The following is a 9,855-nucleotide window of genomic DNA, read 5'->3' as shown; positions in this document are numbered from 1 at the left end:
GAGAGGAGAAAGAATAAAAGAAAACGAAGGCCTCTGGTGCAGCCAAGTGTACAGAAGGACGATGCCACTCATCCCTTGCTAATGGACACTTCAGTGGGAAATGTCAAAGCATCTCTGGGCGCCATGGCAACGGGATGCAGTCCAATCTCTGCCCTCCCTCATGGGCATCTTCGGCTGCTGCCCGGCTACAAATCACCCACTCTTCGGTCCCTTTGTACAAAGAAAGGGTGGGCATTTTGTATTTTATTTCAATTTCTATCCCTTTGTGCCTTTGTGAGCGGCAGGGCAAGGAGGGATCTGACAAGCGGAGGCCAGTTTCTCCACCTCGATTCCTGATTTTCTTCTAAAAGCAAAGGTGGGCAAAGTACGTGGCTCTCAGGACTGGTTTCTTCCTCCAAGCCATGCCACCAATCATCACTTGCTAATAATGATCATAATAAATAATAGTGATAATATTGATGTTGTTGTCTGCCTTCAAGCCATTTCTGAATTATGGGGTTTTCCTTGCAAGATTTGTTCAGAGGAGATTACGGGATTGTCCTGATCTGTTTATGGGGTTTTCTTGGCAAGATTTGCCAGGGCCTTCCCCTGAGGTTGAGAGCAACAACAACAACAACAATAATTGTGGTGGTGGTTGCATGTCTTCAAGTCGTTTCTGACTTACTACGGCGATCCTAAAGTAACCCTATCGTGGGGTTTTCTTGGCAAAATTTGTTCAGAGGAGATTCGCCATGGCCTTCCCCTGAGGCTGAGAGAGTGTGACTTGCCCAAAGTCACCTGGTGGGTTTGCATGGCTGAATGGGAATCAAACCCTGGTCTCATAGGCCCAAAACACACTTCAGAAATAATCCAGTTTGACACCGTTTTAACTTCCCTAGCTTGATGCTAGGAAATTCTAGGCACTGTAGTTTTGCAAGACATTTAGCCTTCTCTCTCAGTGAGCAATGCTGCCACAGCAAACTACAATTCCCAGGATTCCCTAGTGCTGAGCCAGGGCAGTTAAAGCAGTCTCAAACTGGGTTATTTCTGCGGTCTGCGGGACCATATTCCAAGGCTCAAACCACTATACTACGCCATTTCTTCTCGAACTGCAAACCCCCAGAATCTCAAAGCATTGAGCCAAGGCAGTTAAAATGATGTCAAATCGGATTATTTCTGCAGACCTAAAGAGGTCAAAATGTTTCTGCTGACTTTCTGCAAGCCTTACCTGGCCTGGCTGTTTCATTTCACAGGTGCATGTTGTTCGTCTTGAGTAACACATTGTGCTGAAACGTCTTTCGTTGTGGTCTGGGACTATCTCCCTGTTCTCCGCATGTTATTTCTCGTACCAAACGTTCTGTTAAATAAGTCATTGCCCGGGAACTAGATGCACAAATCCCAGTCCATTCGGAGAAATATGAGCAAGGATCACGGTTCCTTTGGGCGCATCACATATATTAATATATGGACTGTCCTCAAAAAGCTGCAAATGCAACATGAGAATTCTTCCCCAAAACATCTCTTATTTCAGTTCACTTTGAATGGGTCTTGTTCATTTTTAGATATGCGCTTTCACACCTGACGATTCATCAAGTGTTCATTATTATTATTAACCTTTATTTATGAAGCGCTGTAAATTTACACAGCGCTGTACATACAATCTTTTTAATTAGACGGTTCCCTGCCCTCGGGCTTACAATCTAAAAAAGACATGTTTCATTTTACACAATCCTTTGGAGGCTTATTATTATTATTATTATTATTATTAATTTTGAAAGGGTTGTGTAGGGTAGTACATGCCTAGACACTTGTGTCAAGGCATGTTTCACCTTACACAACCCTGTAAAGATTAAAAACAACAACAACAACAACAGGGGAAAAGAGGAAGTTATGTATAGACAGATATAGTTACGTAGAGTAAAATACAATATTTCTATTTTATTTTTATTTCTTTTTCCTCCCTTTGGGTTTGTATTATTGTTGCTTTGTATTGTGTCTAATAAACATATATATTTAATAATAATAATAATAATGATACATATTTTTATTAAGCTTCAAAGGGTTGTGTGAGATGGAACATGCCTTGACACTCAACAAATCGTGTTTTAAATGAGGAGTTTTAACTTGTTTTGTTTGTCAGTCAGCCATGGAAACCCACTGGGTGACCCTTGAGCAAGGAGTCACACTCTCTCAGCCTCAGGGGAAAGCCATGGCAAACCTCCTCTGAAGAAGCCTTTGCCAAGAAAACCCAATGATAGCTTTACCTCAGGGTCCGTAAGTCTGAAATTACTTGAAGGCACACAATTACAACAACAACAACCCACACATGTATGTTCTGGGTTTCCAGCTGCTTTGTTGTTGTTGTTGTTGTTGTTGTTGTTGTGTGTCTTCTAGTCACTTCTGACTCAGGGCCACCCTTTCCTGGGGTTTCCTTGGCAAGGTTTGTTCAGAGGAGGTTTGCCATGGCCTTCCTTTGAGGCTGAGAGAGTGTGACTTGTCCAAAGTCACTCAGAGGGTTTAATGACTGAGCTGGGATTCGAACCCTGCTCCCCACAGTCCTAGTCCAACCCTCCAATTACTAGGCCGCACTGGCTCCCCATTCCTAGTTGTTTACTTAATGCATTGCTGTTTGAACTACATTCCCCAGAATCCTCCGCGACGCGCTTTCTCTCCCTGTTTAGAAATGGATTCCGCCCCCCCACAGAGAAAGAGCCAACCAATAGGAAAGCCCCATTGTGGTGGTGTACGCAAACAAAACTACACTTCCCAGCAAGCTTTGCACGGACGCTCCTCTCCCAGCGCCATTTTCGAACCAATCTATAAAAACAAGCCCTTTTGCGCTTCTGGGAAGCGTAGTCTCCCCCGGCCTGGCTCCGCCTTGAAGTCAATGCGCCCTCTTGGAGCGCTGAGACTACAACTCCCGACGTGCTCCTCGGCCCGCTATAAAAGGCGAGGCTTAGGAGCCGCCATTTTGTTGGTGCCCGAATGTGCTTAATTAAGATGGCGTCGTAGGGAGGACTAGGGCTGAAGGTGGCTTGGCGAGGGAGGAAGGGGGAGCCCTGGTTGCTAGGTTACCACAGCAACCAGCCCCCCTTGCAGGCCTTATATATTCCCCCTCACAGATATATTTATATATTAAGCTATATCTATATCTATATATAGATATATTATATAAAGACTTTTTGAACTATTTGGAGAGGGATGTGAGGGCCTGGTGGAGCCATTGTTTGTCCATGGGGCAAAGGTGGCCACCATAGACCCTTGGCACCATCATCAAGTTTATTATTATTATTATTATTAGCTTATTATTATTATCATGGATTTGCGCTTGGCTGTCTATAATGCCGCCCGAGAAGGGAAACTGAAGCTCCTCCAGAAGCTGCTGGGAAGCCGGAGCCGTGAGGAACTCGAGGAACTGACCGCAGGCCCTGGCGGAGGAGAAGGAGCCGGAGGCACCCCGCTCTTGATCGCCTCCCGCCACGGCCACCAGGACGTAGTGGAATACCTCTTGGACCACTGCGGCGCTTGGGTGGACGTGGGCGGCTCGGTCAACTTCGACGGAGAGACCATCGAGGGAGCTCCCCCTTTGTGGGCCGCCTCGGCCGCGGGCCACTTGGACGTGGTCCGCAGCCTGCTGGAGCGCGGGGCCTGCGTAAACCAGACCACGCTGACCAACTCGACCCCACTGCGGGCGGCCTGCTTCGATGGGCACCTGGAGATCGTGCGCTACCTGGTCGGCGAGCGAGGGGCCGACCTGGAGGTGGCCAACCGCCACGGCCACACATGCCTCATGATCTCCTGCTACAAGGGCCACTCGGAGATCGCCCGCTACCTTCTGGAACGAGGGGCCGACGTCAACCGGCGCAGCGTGAAAGGCAACACCGCCCTGCACGACTGTGCCGAGTCGGGGAGCCTGGAGATCCTGCGGCTGCTCTTGGAGTCCAACGCCCGCATGGAGAAAGATGGCTACGGGATGACGCCGTTGCTCGCGGCTAGCGTGACCGGGCACACCAATATTGTGGAATACCTCATCGAAGGCGCGCTGGAGGAACCGACAGAGGTGGAGCACGAGGCCACGCAGGAAGCGAGCGAGGCTGATTGCAACGGGCTGGAGCGCGAGGAAGAACCTGATGGTGCATGCGAAAACCGACCCCGTGTTTACTGCACCCGGGAGGCGGCTGTGGAAGCGCTGGAGCTCCTGGGCGCCACCTTTGTGGACAAGAAACGGGACTTGCTGGGGGCTCTCAAGCACTGGCGGAGAGCCATGGAGCTGCGGCACCAAGGTGGGCAATACCTCTCCAAGCCTGAACCCCGGCAGTTGGTTCTGGCATATGACTACACGCGGGAAGTGAGCACCGCGAAGGAGCTGGAGGCTTTGGTGACCGATCCGGATGAAATGCGGATGCAGGCGCTTTTAATCCGGGAACGTATCCTCGGCCCGTCCCACCCAGACACTTCTTATTACATCCGTTACCGGGGCGCCGTCTATGCCGATTCGGGCAACTTTGAGCGCTGCATCAACCTGTGGAAGTACGCCTTGGAAATGCAGCAAGGCAACCTGGAGCCCTTGAGCCCCATGACTGCAAGTAGCTTCCTCTCTTTTGCCGAACTGTTCTCTTACGTGCTTCAGGACCGTTCGAAAGGCACCTTGGCCACCCAGCTGGGGTTCTCCGACCTCATGGTAGTGCTGAGCAAAGGGGTCCGTGAGGTCGAGCGGGCACTGCTCCATCGGAAAGACCCCATCGCAGATTGCACCCAGTTCACCAAAGCTCTCGCCATCATCCTCCACCTGGCTTTCCTCTTGGAGAAAGTGGAGTGTAGCCCAGAACAAGAACACCAGAAGCGTCAGACCATCTACCGCTTGTTGAAATGCAACCCCCGGGGCAAGAATGGGTTCACCCCTTTACACATGGCGGTGGATAAAGACACTACCACTGTCGGCCGCTACCCGGTGGGGAAATTCCCATCCCTCCACGTGGTGAACCTCCTCCTGGAATGCGGAGCCGACCCAGATGGCCGCGACTACGACAACAACACCCCGCTACATGTGGCCGCGCGGAACAACTGCCCGCTCATCATGAGTGCCCTTGTGGAAGCCGGAGCCCATATGGATGCCACCAACGCCTACAAGCAGACGGCTTACGAGCTCCTGGACGAGAAGCTGCTCACCAAGGCAATGATGCAGCCTTTCAATTACATCACCTTACAGTGCCTTGCTGCCCGAGCCCTGGATAAACACAAGATACCCTACAAGGGCTTCATCCCAGAAGAACTAGAAGCCTTCATTGAACTCCATTAAAGAGTCTCTCCGATGGGAGAGGGTGGTGTGGCGGACTCTTAAAAATCTTCCTGTGATCCGAATTTTAAAAGCTTTCATTTGCACTGGGCCAGATGATAATGTTTTTCTCTCCGGTCCCACTGTCAGAGTAGGAGGTCTTTAAGGTCTCCTTCAGACTGGCACTTTGAGACCGCTTGAACTGCCATGGCTGCAACTTGCGGGCTCCTGGGATTTGTAGTTTGGTGAGCAGGGTTGTCTGGTTTAAACCAAGTTTGTTTAAACTATGGTTTAAACCAAGTTGGCTTAAAATAACCAAAATATTTCTTTTTTAAAAATGATTTTTCAAAAATTGATTATTCACACACACACAAAACATTTTTAAAAAGTTTAAAAAGAGCACTTTATTTTTAGAACAATTATTCTTTATGCTCGTGGTCATAACATCTTAGCTGCATTTTACTACTTAACTTTCTGATTTAGTCCTATGTTGGAGTAAAAAAGAGGGAGAGCGTTTGTTTATTTTAAAGAAAACCTGCCCCCCCCCCAACCCTATTAGTGAGGCACTGGAGCTCCCTAATGGGGAATTTTAAGTAAGTCACCAAACTACAAATCCCAGGATTTAATTGGAACAGCCATGGGAGTTAAAGCAGTTATCAAAGTGCTACCGTTGCTTCGAGTCAAGGAGACCTAAACCTCTGTCACTGTCTTTACCTGCTGTGAGGTTGGCACCAATATCTGCCATGCTGGGGCTACTGCCAAGGTCCTGGGGGGGTTGCACATAGCTGTTGTATTTCCCTGCTTAAATTCTTCTGACACTTATATCAAGCCAGCTTTTTTAATGCTTCCCACAGCACCTTGTGCTCTAGGGTTTTTATTGGGATGCTGTGTGGACATGCAAAGGGTGGTCTTCCAATCTAGTTGCCCAGCAGACAGCTGTTTTAAGTCCAGTAGGGCCTAGTGACATTTGCCCATGGCCCCATTTGAACCTCTCTCTCTTCCTCCTTCCCTTTCGCTCCTTAGTTGGCAAGCTTCTGTGTCAACCAGCGTTGAAAGCCGTGGGGTGCGATGGGGAAGCTGGTCAGCATTGATAGGCACGGCCCCTCTTTGCCAACTAATTCCTTTAGGAAAACACAGGACACTAGCTCTTCATTTGGTCCACTTTGGAAATTCAGCTTGCCTCGCTAAGTTTGGAGCTGCTGCTGCTGCCGCCTTTGCACCCTTCCATCCCCAAAATATAGGAATGCAAATGAGGATTTCAGAGGCAACCTCTCAAGCAGTCTTAAGTTGCCTCCTCTTTCTTTGCTCAGCCCCGTAGTAAATATGCCAGAGGGAATGAGTGGGTTGTCTGATGCTTGGCGGAAATTTATTTACGTTGCTGCTTAGCGGAGTGCGGTGGTGGTTTGCGTTCTGGGTTTGAGTTCTTCATTTGGAATGGCGAAATAGCAGCATCTGCTAAGGTTTAGCTGGCTGTTTTAAAGGCTGTGGCTGACAGGGGTGTTGTTTGCTTTTAACTCCCTTTCCCTCCGCCAACTGGGCACTGCGCTTATGGGTGGCAAAAGCCCCTGCCCCATCCCAGATTTGGTTACTCCTAGGCTGTTTAGTTTGATTGTGGACTTCTTTTCCTTTGTATAGCTACTCATAAGGAATGGGGAGTCTGACTCTTGAAGTCTCAGACAAGAATACAAACAAGAAGCCCATCATGTTTGTAGGGTTGTGTGTGTAGTTTTTGGGAAGCAATTGTGCTGTGTGGGCTGACCCGGTTTGTGACCACCAAGGCTGCACAGAGGCTGCTAGTTGTAGGATTTGGTTTGCCAGGGGCTTAAATCCGCACGCACACACACACACACACACTCCCAGTAAATAAGGGATCACTGTTTTATGGATTTTGGAGGATGCTGTACTTTGCTATATGGCCATCATGGACACCCCTAGATACACTCCAGCAGGGTTCCCTTTCCTCTTCTGGCTTTTCCATTGGAAGCAGGTTCCTAGTGAGGTTTTTGGGGGCGTTTTCGGGCTGTGTGGCTGCATTCTGGAAAAATTTATTCCTGCGTTTTGCCTGCAGCTGTGGCTGGCATCTTCAGAGGGCGGTGGCATGGAAGTGTGTGGGGTATAATATACCTGTGGGACCCTTGCTTAAGAGGAGGTGGGTTTTTTTATATGTCCCACGGGTGTACAAGGATCCCACAGGTATATATATTCCACACACTTCTATGCCACCACCCTCTGAAGATGCCAGCTAGAGTTTCAGGTGAAACATCAGGAATAAATTCTTCCAGAACACTGCCACACAGCCTGAAAAACCCACAGAAAACTATGGATGCCAGCTGTGGAAGCCTTTGACTTCACATTCCCAGTGAGTTGTTATGGTAGGCCTCAGTTTCTGTGATCCAAGACTCTTTCCCCGTGTGTGTGTATGTTTCAACTGTCAGCTTATGGCAACCTCATAGGGTCATCTTAGGCAAGGAATACTCAGGTTTTACCAGTTCCTTCCTCTGAAATACAACCTATAGCACCTGGTATTCGTTGGCAGTCTCCCGTCCAAGTATTAACCAGAGCTGACCCCGCTCAGCTTCCAAGATCAGACGGGATATGTTGCCTTTAGAGTACTTATGTAGCCTAGAGAGGTTCCTAACTAGGTACTTGGCAGAGATCATGGTTTTAAGGAACAGCTGCACTTCTCTAAGTACACACACAAGTGCGTGTTTTCATATGCACAAACACACACTGCAAGCCCAGCCAGCTTTTGCGGATGACGGAAGAGTCACCACCGGGCTTGAGTTCTTGTCTCTTGAATTTATTCTCGTTTTAACCTTGTTCTGAGATCTGCAGAGAGAAAAGTCAGGGGCAGAGAGAGGGCTGTACTTGGAAATGGACCTGTGTCTTAAAATGGAAAGCCGGACTGAAGCGTGCAAGCAGAAGGAGCGTTGCGGAGTAGATTTTAATATGGATTTGGGGTGCATGTGGTCGATAGAGGAGTTCCAGCATTGGGACGTGTAGGGCCAAATCCCAGCAGACTGGCCGCCTGCTTTGAAGAGTGGGGAAAGAAAGAGATAGGTTGTACTGCAAATGACTAGCAATGTTTGGGGAGTCTGCTACTAGCATGTGTAACATCTGGCCACGAAGGGGCACCTCTGCGCTTGGCGTTCTTGGCTTTCCTATCAGTGGGCCGCAAAAGTTGCTCAGCCCATCTGCCATCTCAGCCCCAGCTAGGACTCGTATTTGCCAGAGGTAAGAAAAGGTCAGTGGTGTTACACCGTCGGCTAAAGACCTTTCAGTCCAGTGAGATTTTCCAGTTAGCTCAAGAATGGCAAACAGTGGACCTCTTGTTGGTTTGGCCTATGCCTCCCATCAGCTCCAGTAGAGCCGGTGACAAAGGATTGTGGGTGTTGCAGGCCAAAACATTCGGAGGGCCAAAGGTCCCCCTCCCCTGAACTAGCCTTGTAGTTGTTGAAAATCTTCCCCAAGTTGGGTTCAGAGGGCAGATTCAGATGACTGCTTTATCTCCCAGCATGCCCTGCCTTTTGCTGTTACGTGGTGGGTATTAAATGTACAGGTTCGTCCAGAAATAGATTCTCCCAAGCCAATGCTTCTGGGAATATCTTATCTTTCAATGTTTACCCAATGACCGTGGACTGTGGAATCCTTCTCTTGCTAAAACTCCCGTTCTGTGTTACCTCCCAACTCGTTCTAGACTGGCGATAACAAAGCCTTTAACTAGAATCCACCTCTTTAGTTCTTAGTGGTTTTCAGGTTTAGAAGGAAAGCATCGAATTAGTCGAACGAGGAGATATTTAAAAAATAGTCTCGCTCTCGCTCTCCCCGGCCCCCCCAAAATTGCCTGCTAAGTGTAGTGTGAATTGGAAGCTGCGCAGAAAATTTGGAATACCTGGATTGCTCAGAATATTAGCACATTAAAACCTGTAGGGAAAAGAAGGGTGATTTGCGGGAAATTCCCCAAATACTGGAAAGTTTTGTGGGTGAACATAAGCAGAGACCTCACTACACCTCGGGATGGGGTGCGCCTACACTGTAGAAATGATACCGTTTGACACTGCTTTAATTGTCATGGGGCCATCCTACAGGGTCCTGGGATTTGTTGTTCGGAAAGGCACCAGCATCTTTGGCAGAGAAGGCTAAAGACTTTGCAAAACTACGGCCTGTTCCAGACTGCCAAAATAAAGCTGCTTCGGGTCTCTTTGGAGGTATGCTATTTAAATGATGCATGGGTCCTAAGAGTCCGGAGGTCGCACCAAAGCCACACTCCATTCCTAAGCACTGGAGTGCAGCATACCTCCAAAGAGACCCAAAGCAGCTTTATTTTGGCAGTCTGTAACAGGCCTACAACTCTCACGATCCCCTAGGAAGGAGCTACAGCACTTGAATTGGTGTCAAAATACATTATTCCTGCAGCGTAGGCACATCCTTTCGTTTCTTAGGACTTAAGTATCTGAACTGAACCTTAAATCTCAATTTTGTTTCCTTTGTGGGTCAGGAAGCATCCCATAGAGCGGGCTGCTGTTCTTCCCACCCTTTTATGAAGAAAACCCCAAACCGTTTCTCTGAAAGTTATCTTTCCCAAAGAAGGTGTCAGGTGG

General features: G+C 48.6%; 1 protein-coding gene across 1 annotated transcript; it reads left to right on the top strand.

Annotated features, from left to right (window-relative positions):
- The first annotated feature begins 2,946 nt into the window (after positions 1-2,946).
- Positions 2,947-9,408, top strand: FEM1A (fem-1 homolog A). Its single transcript, XM_042479464.1, has one exon. It carries the CDS (start codon positions 3,296-3,298, stop codon positions 5,276-5,278), a length of 1,983 nt encoding a protein of 660 aa, XP_042335398.1. The 5' UTR covers positions 2,947-3,295; the 3' UTR covers positions 5,279-9,408.
- Positions 9,409-9,855: the final 447 nt, after the last annotated feature.

This window comes from Sceloporus undulatus, chromosome 7 (assembly GCF_019175285.1).
Source record: "Sceloporus undulatus isolate JIND9_A2432 ecotype Alabama chromosome 7, SceUnd_v1.1, whole genome shotgun sequence".
NCBI lineage: Eukaryota > Metazoa > Chordata > Lepidosauria > Squamata > Phrynosomatidae > Sceloporus > Sceloporus undulatus.
The sequence above is the reverse complement of the archived record's forward strand: the minus strand, read 5'-3'. Positions and strand labels throughout refer to the sequence as shown.

Excerpts from the sequence above, each read along its gene's own strand:
- FEM1A (XM_042479464.1), top strand. The coding sequence starts at position 3,296 with ATGGATTTGCGCTTGGCTGTCTATAATGCCGCCCGAGAAGGGAAACTG.